Raw genomic sequence first — 16,476 nt, 5'->3', positions numbered from 1 at the left:
AGTAAAACAAACCTCCCAAAGCTAAACAATCCCTCAGAGCTGACACAATAACATCCTGACCTGGGCCTGTTGTGTCATTATGCTCTACTACATCATTATCCTGCAAGCCACATTTTACACAATGCCTCATAACAGGCAATACTTGCTCAGTCAAAGGAAATGTATGTGACATTCAGAGCATACTGTATCTATGGTTCAGATTCTGAGGCCGGATTGTCTGCACAGGGTTGGAAAGAATTTGTTAACTGTTTCTCTCAGCGCTGCGATCTTTGATAAAATGTGGCAACCATTTCTGTGTTATCTACAAAGATTGGCCTAAAGCGTTTGTGTATGTACGTATGCTTGAGCATATAGGTTTGTACATCGTCATATATGTGCACGTACTTTACATATATGTATATTTTGTAGACATCCATTCTGTAGGTGGTGCTGACTGATCTGCTATTCATATTGCTTTGTATTCCATAAGAACAAGACTGCTTTTTTGTTGCTGTTGTTTTCTTTATGTATTGTTCATCTCTGAGGATGGGGGTTGGGTGTCTCTTTTGCAGTTGTGTTGCTTGTTTACAAACTTAAAATATCAGTAACAAACCAAAAAAAAAACATGGTCGGTTACATGGCGGCTAGCAGCTAAAAATGCTAACCTTATAAAGAGAGCTAACAACAGAAGCAGTGGAGAGTTTCACATATATTAGTAAACTGTAACTATAAAATGAAAGGATGTTTTGCTGCCTCTAGCAGCAGCTGTAGACTGAAGAAAAAATAACCTAATTCACTGGGCTGACTGCCCGCAACTTCAGCACACCTTAAATTTCAGTGAGACAACTTTTGACAATTACTTTAGTTTTATTGTCTCTCTTGGATGACAAACACTTTTAGTATTATCTTCAAGCGTAGCAGAACTTCATTCCTGTGGGCTCAGGTAACACTAAACCCCTGAGCTTGCCTGAGAAGGACTAAATGCACAAACCTGCTATTTTTAAGTATCCCATTGAGAGAGAAACTCTCACTGCAGCCTTTTTTATTTTGTTCTGAAAATGTTGGCATGCAACTCCACTCTGGGGATGACAAATGAGGTGCAGATTGATAAAGGAGGAAATACAGTGAGTGCTGGATAGAGCAGTGAGTGACAACAACCCCGCCCAAATGAAAGAGTGCTGTTTGCAGTGGAAACGCGAAGCGGACTTAGGGTCTAGGTACCATGTCTGGAAGGTTACTTTTGGTTCCAAAGGTACCACACCGAAAGTGTTTGGTGGAAACGGGCTCAACATGCACACAAGGCCAGACCTTCTACCACAACACACAAACAGAGAAGCTTGGATTACAACACACACTGAAAGGTAGCGTAGTAGTGACTTTCTTCTCTGCTCAGGACACCATCACTCCACTACATCTTAACATAGCAAAACGCGGTTTGCTGCTATATCAATGTTGTGAGTGTCACATACAGCTACTCTAAAGTAAAATGTCTAAATGTTTTCACTTTGTGCTGCTACTGAGATTTGTTTATAGAAAGATACTCTGGTGAAAGTCTATGTGACCACAGTAGATAACATTTTTGATGCAATGGAATCAAGTGTTCAGAGATTTTTATCTTTTTCCCTTGCTGCTTTTTGCATTCAGCACATTCTTGTTTTGTGCAGTAGTTTTGGAGGGAAGGAAGCCTGAAAAAGCCCCCCATATATTACTCTACATAAACGGTGTATATTGTGCTGTGCTCTTACTTAATTGAATGCTTTAAAACTCACCTGTACCACACCAGTGCAGGAGTCGAGGAAGATGCAACCTTTGGGTTCCTTGGAGATCTTTTCATCTTTGTAAAAGTTCATGATGTAGGAGTTATCTGTCAGCTGGGTGAGCTGAAAATATCTCCTCTTGAACGACTGCACAGACAGAATAAGGTTCAAATACATTAACCAGGTGGACAAAGGCACCTGCAACTAATTATTTAGGCTATGTACTAATAATGACCTAAAAACATGAAAAGTGATCAGGAAATGTTTCTTGAAGCACAAACAGTAATGTAGATGATATATTGATGATATTTCACCCATAAAACACCATTCTGGGTAAATATGTCATCAACAGGAGTCATAATTCAAGTTCAAACTAGGTTAACCAAGTGCAAGGTAAAACATTTAATCTGAAAACAGGGTGATCTGAGGATTAGGGTGAAAAGACACCACACAAACAGTGTATGTGTGTGTGTGTGTGTGTGTGTGTGTGTGCATGAAAAGCAAGAGCATCAGACATTTCCTCACCCGAACAGTGATGCTATTGTTGACTGTGCTGTTAAAGTTCCCTTTGTAGAGCCAGCCTGACCGAAAAACACCGATTCCTCCTCCACCACCACCACCTCCCCCTCCTCCTTTGGACGAGGACAGCGAGGTGGTATCCTGTACAGCACAAATATGGTCAGTTATAGGTACATTAGCTTTCCATTCATATGATCAATAGAGTAAAGGAGACTTTTTAAGACTCATTCTATCTTAGGATGGCCATTGGTCAGTCAGATTAGGTTGATAAACAATGTCCTGCTGACGTGTAATGAGCTGACTGCTCTTGTAAAGTATATTTTAACAGCTTTAAGGCTGCGATAAACTGATTTAAACAGGATGTATCCCGTATGTAATGCATTCATTCTAAAAGCATTTGTCAGAAGACGGTCATTACTGACCTCATCCTTGTCAATGTCCTCGTGGTCAATCTCAAAAGAATGGGATGGCAGCTTCTCTGCTTTGTACAGTTTCCTGTGAAGGAACGGGGAGAGGGAAAATGTGGAACCCTGATAATGAAATATATTGATGGAAAGAAAAATGATTTCAGCAATTTAATTAGTCCACTCTATTTGAGTGGTGCAAATGAGAGTGGGTGGCTGACTCCGCTCCATCGTTCTCTGTCAGGAGTCGACAATAGGTAGTCCTCACTCGATCCCGCTTCACTGATTTCACAGGCTGACCCGTCTTTGTGTGCGAGCCATGGGATAAAATGCCTTTGTGTGTGTGCTGTGAGCTGCAGACAGCGAGGCTGCAGTCTGTGGAGGGTAACACTGGAACCACCCTCTGCTAAAAGTCACACAGTCGTAAAGGCCGTCTGACAATAAAAAAAATTCTTAAAGGGGACTATGTTTAGAAGATTTCTGGTGATTGTGGGCTGGCCACTGACACAGGAATGCTAATATTGGCCTGCACAGATGAAAAACGCTCCATTCAATCACAGTGGTGACAACCACACATATACAGTAGCTGTAGATTCCCATTGTACTGTGGTGTCCCTGGTGTATTTCACCTCAATGTGTAACCAGTAAGCCTACAGTTTCATGGTTGGTTAACTTGACAGTCCTACAAACAAACAATACGATAGTAGTGTTCATGTTTTTAAGCTAATTCCAAAGCTGCATTGAGACAACTCAAGCTTGTATGATTATGCTCTAACATACAAACTTATGTTTAAAGAAATATTTCACTGCTGAAAAGATGGTCTTTTCATAAAACTGGGCTGTCTATGCAGTAGAAAGTCACAAATACATTTGAAATTGGTGCTACATGACCAGAAAAAAACAGAGGACAAGGACTGTGGCACTTGCTTTTGCTCACAACACCGGCTAGAGGTGGATTTAATGCAAGCTTGGCCATTTTTCCTCAAGAAGCAATATGGATCCCTGCTGGTGACAAACAATCTCAAACTTCAGTAAACTAAAATTTGTTTCTAAAAGGTGAGATATAGGCAACACAGAAACAGAATCTTGCTTCATATTTGATCATCACTGCTTAGTTTTACAGTTTGTTGTATGATGCCTGTTGACACATTCTCATTTCAAAGCCAAAGAGCGCAGTAAAATATGTTTCTGATGACACTTTGGGCAAGAAATAGCCAATAGGGTAGCAGAATCTTGGTTTATGTTTGATCAGCGCTGCCTAGTTTAATCTGTGCTTGAGAGAAAGAAGGAGAGAGATTCGCTTCTACACTTTTTGTGTCAGTGGTGGCGGGTGTATGAAAACTAAGTACAATCTGTAGTTCAAGCATCAGCCCGAGAGCCAGTTAAAGATTTGAACTGACAGATGAGCAGAGAGATCTGGCTGCTGGTAAGATGGAGAGAAGTTTATCACAGTTCATTGACACATACTACCCACACTGTTATGATACAAAGCTGGTTGAAAATCGGCAAAGTATCCCTTTAAGCCAGTTCATCCTGGTTGTCAGTTCAGAGGTCATGTGAACTGACTGAAAGAATACAGTGGCAACCCAAGGGATGGAGGAGGGACATTCCTGTGGTTGAGAGCAGTAACAGCAGGGCTGCTCTGGGTCAGTCTCACTGGGACCGACAAAACTCCAGTTGAATGACTGACGGCCTGATTTAAATACATGACTGACTGAATGGGTGTCTGTCTGGATGACTGACATTTTAAAAAAGGAGCGAGGGAGCTCTGAGGGTTAACATTTGTTTGAGCGGAATTTCCTCAGCTTTCTACTCTGACTACTTTCTCACTCAGCACCGGCCACAATCTTGTTCTTGTTAATGACCTTCCACCTCAGTGTAACAAAATGTGGTTGTCCTTGATGTTAACAGCTATTTCTCAGTCTGGTTGTTCATGAGGAAAAAAATCCAGCATGTTTCTATTCAAGTCAGGAAGTCCACATTTCCACACATCTGCATTTTTTAAACATCCATGACATGTCCATATCCATCAGCCCTCTGGGAAATATGCTTTATGGTTTATCAGCATCATACCCAGAATTGAGTAACGTTATTTTTCGGTACTTTTTTCAATACCTTTCATGAGAAATTTAAAATAAAACACCTTGCCTACATGAAAATGCCTAATCAAGAGCTATCTCATCAGAGAATGAGTAAAGAAGATTATGAATTTGATCAATGCCAGCTTTGGGACTTAACAATAAAACAACTCTTTTTTTTACAGACACATTTCAGACAAAGACGACAGAGACAAAGAAGTTTGATACCCAGCTCTATATAAACCCAGTAGGAAAGTTAATGTTAAAGAAATTGTTTGGACATTTTGGGAAATATGCTTATTTGCTTTCTGGCAGACAGTTAGATAAAAAGATTGATATCACTCTCATATTGGAAGGCTAACCATGAAGCTAAAGCCAGGAGATGTTTGCTTAGCTAACAAAGGGGAAACAATATTTTATCACAATACTCAGCATATCGCAATATATTTAAAATCGCAATAATATTGTATCATGACATAAGTATCGTGATAATATCATATCGTGGATGCTCTCGTGACTCCTACCCCTACTAGTCACTGTGCCTGGGTAAGAAGGCTCACCGTTTCCCCCTGCTTCCAGTCTTTATGCTAAGCTAAGCTAAGCTAACCATTTCTTGGTTCATATAGCTTCATATAGAGCGCACAGATATACAAGTATTGAAGGCCTCCCCATCTAATTCTCCCCAAGAAAAAAATGGAGCATATTTCACAAAATCATTAACTCTTCATTTAAATCCCATACAGCAGACACAGCAGACAGGGTTACAGAGTGATGTCCGTGTGTTTTACCTGGGCAGCAGGCGGTAGTCTCCAGCGTAGTCGTCATACTTGAACTGGACCACATTTAGGTCAGAGTTGTAATACTTACAGGCCTGGAGGAGGAGAGGAAGGAGATTAAGTTGAATATCATTAAATATTAACTTTCAACAATGATGGCCTCTCTGGGAGACCTGGGGCAGCTGCAACGTCTGCAGACAATGAAGAAAGCTACACCACTGTGAAAATACAGCCAGACGTCAGCTCTCCTGAGGACCACTTACTGATGTGCAGCCTGGGATTCATCATTAGAGTCTCTAAATTATAAAAAGGAACTGACTTAAGACTCCGTCCCCGAGGAATCAGCAAATAAATACATCTTTACATCTTAATAGATTTCTTGTCTATCTCTGGGGGTGAAATAGTACTCTCACAGGGTGCTTTAAGTTTTCTCTCTCTTTCTCAGACACACACACACACACACACACACACACACACACACACACACACACACACACACACACACACACACACACACACACACACACACACACACACACACACACACACAAAGGCAGCTTCACATCCTCTCTTGTGTCTGCTTGTTGAACGCTGTGTCGTTGTTTTCTTTAATCCACTTGTTTGGAAAGATCTTGATCTTTTGTTAACAATGTCACAAATTATAAACAGACCAAAAATTATTATCAGCTACAATATCAATCCCAGACAGGAAAGCACACACACACACACACACACACACACACACACACACGCACACACGCACACACGCTCAAAAACACAAAAAGAAAGTCAGACACACGTAAGTCTCCAGTGAGCTATGACAGCACTGTCTGGGGAGTTTCCGTCTGCTCAGGGCTCATTTCAGATCGACCAGCCGTAATCTCGAAGGCTCAATGGAGAAATAATATCTGATAGCCCTAGCCTACACACACATACAGGCGCACACACAATACACATTAAGATACGCACACATCTGGTTTATTTTAGAGGTATGATGATATTGCTCCACCGGTATCAGGATGTCTATATCGAGAACAGCCTAACTGACAAACCCGACCACCACTAACCGAAACCTTTTTCATGCCAAACCACACTGGCTTCAGTTAAGTCCCTCACACAAAAGGATACACGTGGGCAAACACACACAGACACACAGACACACAGACACACACTCCTTACCTGTCTGACCAGCAGACATTCAGCCTGTAGTTCTGCCCCCTCAGGAACAGTTGACTTGAGAGTCCGTCTCTCCTGAGGCACAGTGGATACCTGGAGGGATAAAAAGGATCGAGACAAGACTGTTAACATGACAAGGAACATGTTTCATGGTGGGCTAAGCCACCAAATGGAAATAAAAAACACCTATAACATAAAAATAATAAACTTGAATGAGTTGAAATCATAGAAAAAGAGCAGAGGTGCTACTTCACAAAGCAAATGCCATATATAGTAAATTTAGTGGGTATTGTTTGGACCAGGGTGTCCAGACTTTTTTTGAATGGGAGCCATGTTACAAAATGTGAAAATACATGGTATCCAGCTGCTTCTTGCTTAATATGGATTATTGAAAAAATATCCCATAAAAATGAGACAAACGCAACTGTTTCATCTTTCAGTGAATAAGTATTCAACTTTCCACTGCTACTGAAAGTGGCGGTGCTCACTGTTGACTTCACACCTCTTTGCTGTGGCCATGTTTGCAAACTAACAGTTAACTTTTTTTTGGTTTGAAAACACATCAGCCTTGCCCGCATAGTTGCTACTTGGTGCATGTCTATGAACTGCATGACAGTTCTGCCAAACGATCCCATACAAATCCACTGTGGACAGAGGGATGTTGTATGCTGTAAAGCCCTCTGAGGAAAATTTATATTTGTGATATTGGTCTTTATAAATAAAATTGAATTGAATTGTCAGATGAGCAGAAAAAATGCGAAGTGATCTTGTACCGGGCACCTTCTCTCCTTCTTTCTCTCCTTGTCTCTCTCTCACTCTCTCGTATTCTATTACTGCATCTTGCTAACTCGGCCATTCTGGATGTCACTAACTCGGCTTCTTCTCCGAAGCCTTTGTGCTCCACTGTCTCTCAGGTTAACTCATATCGCAGCGGTGCCTGGACAGCGTGACATGTGTGGTTGTGCTGCTGCCGTGGTCCTGCCAGATGCCTCCTGCTGCTGCTGCCATCATTAGTCATTAGTCATACTTCTACTGTTATTATACACATATTACTATTGTCACACATGTATACTGCCAGATATTAATACATACTTTCAACATATTGTACCACAGTAGCCAGAACTATAACTATAATATTATTACCTTCAACAATGTTGTTGTAAGCTACTGTCATTACCTGCATCTCTCTCTCTCTCTCTCTCACTCTCTCTCTCTCTGTGTCTCACTGTGTCATGCAGATTACTGTTAATTTATTATGTTGATCTGTTCTGTACAACATCTATTGCATGTCTGTCCGTCCTGGAAGAGGGATCCCTCCTCAGTTGCTCTTCCTGAGGTTTCTACCGTTTTTTTTTCCCCGTTAAAGGTTTTTTTTGGGGAGCTTTTCCTTATCCGCTGCGAGGGTCCTAAGGACAGAGGGATGTCGTATGCTGTAAAGCCCTGTGAGGCAAATTGTGATTTGTGATATTGGCTTTATAAATAAAATTGATTGATTGATTGATTGCATCTCCATAATCTCTGGAGGGTCATATATAGTATATTTTGAACAATAAACCATGGGCCACGATTGGCTCCTGGGCCGGATTATAAAACAACCCTGGTTTAGGCCGTCATCCACAAGCTAAATGTCCACAGAACAAAATGTGTGAGGATCTGCGTGGCTCAACAGGAAATTATTCTCCATCCATATATACACATTCGAAGCCAATCACTCTGAAGCAGCGTTTTGATATCACGCAGCACAAACCTGGAATAATCTCCCAGATGATGTTTGACAAACACCGACTCTGACCACTTACAAGTCAAAGCTAAAAACATTCCTCTTTAACAATAGGTATTCCATCCTGTAATGACTGCAACCTTATTCTTAAACTCAATTTTAAATAACATTCTTATCTTTGCACCTCTTGTCCGCACTTCTGGCATTTTTAATAGTGATATTTTTAAATTGTAAATCATTTTGTAATTAATTTTGTATCTTTTTTCCTCTTTTCTGTATCCTTTATTATGTTTTATATTTCATTTCTCTGTAAAGCACTTTGAATTGCCCTTGTGTATGAAATGCCCCATACAAATAAAGCTGTCTCGCCTCTGTTCAGGGTCTCAGGTAATAAAAAAACATGGCTACCAATTTTTTTCTCTGTATACACCACAGACATAGCTCAAAAGTCAAACCATTGTTCTACATCAAAACACACTGCACAGAATAATGAAAAATTAAAGACAAAAACCTGAATAAATGAGTGGAGATACACAACATGGCGATGATTTGATGCAAACAGATGTGAATCATATGCTATGCCCTTCACAGACACCACATCTCAACCTAGCTGTCAAGTCAAGTCACTTACAGGCCAATATTATAAATCAAAAATTTGCCCTGAGGGACGTTTCAATCTGTAGAGCATACGGCACGCGCTATTCTTTCACGCTCGATTCAGATAAGGAAAAACTCCTCCATTAAAAGCCTTTACTGTGGAAAACAATAGAAGGAAGCTCAACAAGAGCGACAGAGGAGTGATCCCTCTTCCTGGACAGACAGACATGCAAACCGAACATCTTGGACAGATTTTGAAGTGACGTGTTAAACACCACTCTATGCCAAGGAGCATTCAAGCTGTTCTGGAGGACGGCGGTGGCTCAACATGTTACTAATACACTTGCTGTTTTTCATTTAATACGTCAATCATCTATGTGTTAAACTGCAGATAATCTCAGCAACAAAACTTCTCATCACATTGCCGTCTAACTCTCACTGGTGTTATTGCCAAAAAAAATTGATTTATCAATTCTGGATATATGAAATGGTTTCAATACTCACTTTCAGATGATGATGGAATGAAGCCGTGATTGCTAAAATATTAACACCTTACGAGTGATGATTTGAGAGGACATGCAAAAAGTTTTTCAGTATGGTGATGTAATATTCATTCATTCCTTCTAGAAATTGTTTCTGGCCAGCTTCATTGCAATGTAGATAAATAATTCAAGTCAGATGTATTCCCTTTCTCAGCACTGATTAGACCAACTAATAACCTAGCCTATGAATCATGCAGCTTTAATTAATATAAAGTATATTTTATGATGCATGAAACTAAAAATCAACATCCATATTTATATTTATGTTCAAAAAGAAATACCGTTCCCTGTGATTCTGCAGAATGGGAATGACAACAAGTCAGCACTAAAGATTTTTTCTGCATGAACAGAGACTTTGATTTACACAAGCCAATCAGCTGGCTGGAGCGCTGAGCTCACTAACCAACTGGCATAGAGGCAGATCTAGTAAATGCCTTTTGTGCATTAGCAGTACTCTGCCAAACCACTTTCACTTACAATTATGGAAATTGACTGTAGGCTGCAGAGACAAAGAAAATCAGAGGAGATTGTGTTGTAGCCAGACAGAGGTGGGAACCAGCAGAGTCAGGCATTAACGCTACGACTCTGCAACTCCGCGAGCACATGTCTCCCTTTACCACGAGCAGCCAATTAGGTCATCTTAATGTGCGGTGGATCTGCGTCTACAAAAAGGCATTAGCACGGTAATGAAAGTACTAATGAACACAAGGCTGGAGGGAGCCGCAGAGGATAAATTGTTGACTGTAATGAAAAGGCCGTAATGCTCAACATGTATGATTAGTGTGAATAAGTGTGTCACGCTGGAGGATGTCATGTGTTTGAATTCTAAACAACAATGTGTCACTGTCAAATTAAGAGCTAATGACCACTCCCCTTTTACTATGTGCGCTGTGTTCACTGTCTGCCAAGTGTCCAAACTGAGTCTGAAATGTATGCACAATATAGTGTCTTAAAGAAAGGTTATGTCCATGGCATGTACACTACTGTTTGCTGACTATCCCACAATGCAATGTGCTGCATTGTATAGATACGAAAATGACTGTTGTGCGACTCTGCACTGGTCATCATATTCACATTCAAACCTGGAGCCTTCTTGTTCTGACTGCATTAACCACTAAACCATCAGGTCCCCACATACACACACACACACACACACACACACACACACACACACACACTTACCGAGAAATCATTGTCGGGGAAAAGGAGCAGGTCTCTGAGAGGGTCTTCCTTCAACTCGTCCCCCAGTTCAGAGATGACAGTCTCATAGTCGAGAGGATCAATGACCTTCGGCTTCTCCTGCTGCAGATGGAAACACAGAGACATTTGATCAGTATAAAACCTCAACACAATGCAAAATCAGATACAGTAAGATATGATATAATGCAATACCATATGCCAAATATTAAAAAGTGTCTAGCACTGATAATTGGCCTTGAATGCTTGGTCAGATTGATTTCCTGCTTGTAACATCTTGTAAGTTTAGAGTCAGGGTGTCGTGGTATACCAGTATTAACTGTGATTTTTAAAAATAAATATTAATATCATGTTAATACACATATGATAATATTGTGTTAATTATTCAGTGCCTCCTTAATCATTTCTGTTTCTTTATGTTTATACTTTGTGTCCCTTCTAGTTGCCTTTTCACATCTACTAAGTGTACTTGCTCTTTCTGTACGCTGTAGGACAGTTATGGTCTCTGCACCTCCCTACATCCATATTTTGAGAGTAATTTATTTGTCAAAAACGTAATTTCTTTAAACAAAAACATGTTATTGTGAACTATTTTGCCCACCATAATGGTGCAGAAAAAATCTGATATTGTGTCAGCCCAACTTTAGACTGTATTGTATTTAAGAAAATGTCTTTATTTAACACATTCACCTCTAAAAGTTATTTCTGCTTTTGTTTTGTGTGTGTTAATGAAGCACATTATCCTGACTGCATTATTAAATGCAGTAGCCATTACCAATGTAGATGTGACATTTCCTGTGTTTTGCCATGACATCATTTGCAACTAAAAGTATCGTAGAGGAAGTAGCGCTACAGCTGAAGTGAGGCTGTGACACACCACACCTAAAAATACTTTTTTGGAATTGTTTTAAATTAACTGAGATTAAAAAAGAGAAGTATTAAATTGCAGCTTCATTGAACTGGACACACATGACACAGGTGGGGGTTTCAGTAAATGAAAACTTCAATAAGCGACCACACTAACTTCTATATGTGAGGTTATGTTCTCACAGCCTCATTTTACACGCCCAGTATATAAACTATCAAACCAGAATTAATGATGCACTAATTTTCTCTCTTTAAAACTACGTTTAAAGACACTGATGGGTCTATGCCCAAAAACAAACAAACAAACAACATTTGAAATGTGTTTTACAGATAGAGGACAATGGCGAATTACTTTTGTCATTCTGAGAATAGCAACAGAGCAGCAACAGCAGCAAAGCGAGAGCCGGAGCAGGCTGTGGTGAGAAGGCAGAGGAAGTAATGATCTTTGCTTTTGTTCACACGCATACAGTGCAGACTGGGGCTTTTACCCCCCATAGCTACCTTACAGTCAGAACAGGCCTCTTGGCTCACGACCAAGACTGAGCACAGAGGAATGAAGCAAGAATGCAACTTATCCCAAACTGATCCATGCTTTAGGACAGCCATCTGTCTAAGCAGAGCCCTCACCACCCGTAGTGTTTACTGTTCATATCCACCCCCATTCAGCATTAAAAATGAGTACGCTGATTTACACTGCAAGCATGGTTTATATTCTGTCTGGACCTAAAATGTAGTCACCTACATTTAATCTGGTGGGTGTGTGCTATTGTCTAAATTTTTGTTCCTTGTCAAACCTGTAAAGCAGTATTACTTACTGGCTTTGTCAATAAGTACACTGATTAATTGATAAGCCAAAAACTATTATCAATAATAATTGATTTATCAGTTAAATTCATTAGGCAAAATTGCTAAATATGTGCTGCATTTAGTGTCTCAAATGTAAGGATTTTCTACTTTTCCCTATTTTAAGTCACGGTAAAATAAATATCTTTAAAGGAACAGTGTGCAGGATTTAGGGGGATTTAGTGGCATCTAGAAGTGAGGACTGCAGATTTCAACCAGCTGAAATTTAGGACACTTAGGATTTCTTCACTGTTCATTGTTCAGGAGATTTTTAACAAGAGCCGAATTATTCACAGAGGTCTCTTCCTCTCAAAAACAAACGAATCAGGTTCTTAAAACTGGTAGAAACACTGAATAAAGCAGTTTCACATTAGAAGTCAGTGTTTCTTCTACACTGTTTGGCTCGTTGCAGACAGGCCGCTAGCACAGCATGTGCTAATGTGTGCTCTCTGATAACTTAAGATACAGATATTAAGGAGGTTTTTACCAGGAGCCGAATTATTAGCAAACTAAAACTAGTACACAAACTAAACAGAACGCTGATTTGAACTGGTAGTAAACTATGGTGGCTGACGCAAAAAACGCAAATGGCCCTATCAAGAACCATTGTTTGGTTTGTCCGTTCTGGGCTAGAAACATGGTGATGCAACATGGCAATATCAATGGACAAGAACCCGCTCCCTATGTAGACATAAATGGCTCATTCTAAGGTAATGGAAACACAACGATAATTATTTTCAGGTGATCATACACTAAAGAAAACATACTCGTTATACTATATTCCATTTCTGCCAGTATATCCTCCTAAATCCTACACACTGGACCTTTAAGTTTTCGAGTGTTGGTGAAAAAAGTAGTCTGAAGGTGAAAACTTGAGCTCTGAGAAATTGTGTTGAGCATCTTTTGTTGTTGTCGTTGTTTTACTATTTTAATCAATGGATAAAAAGAAGACAGATTAATTGATAATAGAAATCTTTAAGTAAGTAGCCCTAATACCTAACGTGGGTAAACCAAAATCATTTAAAATTAGCTTTATGAGCAGATAAATGACGTAGGATTCAAACAGATAAATGACAAAGGAAAGCAAGAGGCAGGCGAGTAGATTAAGCTTGAGGTTTTCATAGGTGCATTGTGACTCTGCTCTGACCCATGTGACATCAGTGTAAACGTTTCAGGGGAAAGGCTTGCGCTTTCCCCACACAAGCTGACATCTGTCAGATACAGCATTAGCTCTGCTAGGTGTGCATTATTAATACACACATCTGTCAGCTTCAAAGCGCTCTCTTCTATCTGGCTCTTCCTGTCACATAGCCTGGCTCAATGTCGTGTAACAATCTTCCAAAAAAGGAGGAAATGAAGCACACACATATCAAACACATTATAATACAGTATAATGGCTACTGACTGTGGGCTACAATCATTAAAGCTGTGTAAATCACAATTATGACTGTGACAAAAACATGTGTAAGTCACTGATAGTAACTGTAGCCATGTGATAGTCAATAGATACTAGTTAAGAATTGTAAGCAGCATGAATGACTTAAAATAGACAGAGACAGACACGTAAATACATACAATACTCAGCCGGGCGAAATCCGATCGCACTCGTTTGCTCTTTATTTTCCTCCTGAAGGTGATTTTGCTCCTGAAGCTCATTGCGAGGAGAATCAAATGTGCAAGTAAGTGTGTACAATATTACACACAAAAAGAGCAGCAGCACTTCCTCTATCTCCAGAGAAAAAAAATATTAAATCCAAATTAGAAGTGAACTAAACAAAACGCACATCGCGGGCATCTGCTCCATCAGAAGCAGAACTAACACTGAGCAGCTTTCTGAGTTTGTGTCAGTGCACGTGGATGTAGAGGAAGTTGATGTTTGGTGTCCGACACACTTCAGCATATGCATGCAACCGCACACACCCGCACAATGAAAATCCCCGGCAAACAAGAAACTAACCAACCAGACAGAGTTTCTACACACCATACTCTCAGTGTCTTTCACTTTCTGACAAATAAGTAAGACAATGCAAGACATTATTTATACAAAACAAGTTAGGGGAGCATCTAGCAGGTTTTACACTCCATATGACAGTTAAACACTATCATATACTCACACACACCCAAAGTCAAACTCTCAGTATCTTATCTTCCTCTGTCCAAACATATCAACAGTGCACTGTCAGTCCACACATGCACACAAACATACACACGCATGAACTACTGTAGCAGGCAAACTATCAACTTCCTGTTCTAAAGCCTCACTGTCCTCCTGTACACACCAGCCTGCAAGATACATATATGTATAAAAAGACATACACAAAATAAAAACATACAGAGGCATCCACTGATGCATGATCCCATTTAAACAAATGCACACAACAGACACAAAAACACTTACATCTATATTTGCCTGTAAACACACAGGCACTCACTTCCCCCAGCTTAAACCTCATAGCAGAACAGAGATCTGTGCAGGAGGAAATAACTCCTGATGATACAACAAACTGATATATCTCTTGTTAACACGTTACATAGGGTGCCGTCATTAGGGTTTCTTGGGGAGCACTAATGGTTTAAATGATGCAGAGAAATCAATGTGCTGCATTATCCCACTTCAAAGGGTCAATTTGCAGCAAAGACATATATACTGTATCACTTACTGTACTTCTGGTGGTTAAGACATGCAGATAGTGTTTGATTTATTTATGCACATTTTGCAGTGAGCTGTCTGGAATTTATGCCTTTATCCCGATGCAGTGGAGGTGAATGGAATTTCATTCTCACAGCTCCGAAAAATTGACTCCATCACCTCTTTCTGTGTCCTTGTTTCACTCTGGGTGATGTGTTCGTACAGGGACTATTTCTTTGGCAGACAGCGGTTCCTCTATAAAGTTTTTACAGCAACATCTGTTGATTATCGAGACTATAGGAGACACAATTTGTGGAAAAACACAAGAATCTACATTTTTAATGCTGTGAGCACCACAGATAAAATCAAATTATGTTGTGGTAGAGGCAGCAACCTCAGGTACATAACTCATATCCTGAGTAAACAAACCCAGAACTATCTAACTAACTAACTAACTAACTAAATGAGAAAATATGTTGCTATTTTTTTTGGGGGGGGGTGAGTGTAAATGTGGTGGGGCAGTGAGTGTGTGGCCTATAACAAAAATGTGCATAACTTCCAAATGGATCCAAAGACGAGCACTAGATTTTGTGGAATGATTGGTCATGAGCCAAAGGACAGCTGTTTCACTGACTATGTTTACATGCACACGATACTATATGCACACAATATTCCTATTATTCCAAACATGACGATAATCTGAATTTGATGCGGGACATGTAAACAGCATATTCTGTTTGGATATAAAAAATCAGACCTTTATCCAAATGTGGCAATTTCTGATTAGGACACGTGCAATATGCCTGTATTATTCTTGTTTTAGGAGCATTCTTCGGACATGTGTACAGTGTATTCAGAATATGCATCTCAGGGTGCTTTCAGACCTAGTGTTGTCTTGCTTTGGTCTGAATCAGGGACTAATTTTGTTACAAAGTTGCGTAATTGCCTAGAGTTGGTTTGTGTTCTTACGGCAGCATTTACAAGCAGACCGGATCAAATGCCTGAGTGAGACACTGCTCTTGATTGGTCAGAATTTCCATGTGGTAAAAATCCAGGAAGTAAACAAAACGTTGAAGAAGGGAACACTTGGAAGTAGAATACAACGCTTTCTAATGTCACAATGGAGAGACAACTACATGGGTTGACTCTAGCACTGGTCATTGTGTACTATATTGCCTGCATCATTCACTTCAGGCAAACCAAGCAGTTTGAAAACGAGGCGTGGCTCCAACAAGAAAACAATGTTTTGATGCATTGGATGTGCCAAATGCGACTGTAGTTGGTTTGGACTGAGATTGGAACACTTTCTCACTATAACTGAACTGCACCAAGGTTTGTTTGTAACCAGACTGAGACCACCTCTTGAAGAAGGTCTCAGTCCAGTTGTTTCTG

General features: G+C 40.0%; 1 protein-coding gene across 6 annotated transcripts in view; it reads right to left on the bottom strand.

The window, feature by feature from the left end:
* dock10 (dedicator of cytokinesis 10) overlaps positions 1 to 16,476 on the bottom strand; it is an 83,134-nt gene that overhangs the window by 35,391 nt on the left and 31,267 nt on the right. For 5 of the 6 annotated variants that reach the window (XM_049576079.1, XM_049576083.1, XM_049576077.1 and 2 more), the window contains exons 2-7: positions 10,731 to 10,850; positions 6,693 to 6,782; positions 5,526 to 5,608; positions 2,678 to 2,750; positions 2,262 to 2,396; positions 1,749 to 1,883 (exon numbers count right to left, since the gene is read on the bottom strand). In XM_049576079.1, the coding sequence (XP_049432036.1) occupies positions 1,749 to 1,883; positions 2,262 to 2,396; positions 2,678 to 2,750; positions 5,526 to 5,608; positions 6,693 to 6,782; positions 10,731 to 10,850 (636 nt within the window). Of the gene's footprint in view, positions 1 to 1,748; positions 1,884 to 2,261; positions 2,397 to 2,677; positions 2,751 to 5,525; positions 5,609 to 6,692; positions 6,783 to 10,730; positions 10,851 to 14,030; positions 14,297 to 16,476 lie in introns of those variants that run through there. The other variant, XM_049576080.1, reaches the window with a different exon arrangement.

This window comes from Epinephelus fuscoguttatus, linkage group LG5, assembly GCF_011397635.1.
Source record: "Epinephelus fuscoguttatus linkage group LG5, E.fuscoguttatus.final_Chr_v1".
NCBI lineage: Eukaryota > Metazoa > Chordata > Actinopteri > Perciformes > Serranidae > Epinephelus > Epinephelus fuscoguttatus.
Note: the sequence above shows the minus strand (reverse complement) of the source record. Positions and strands in the feature narration are given on the sequence as shown.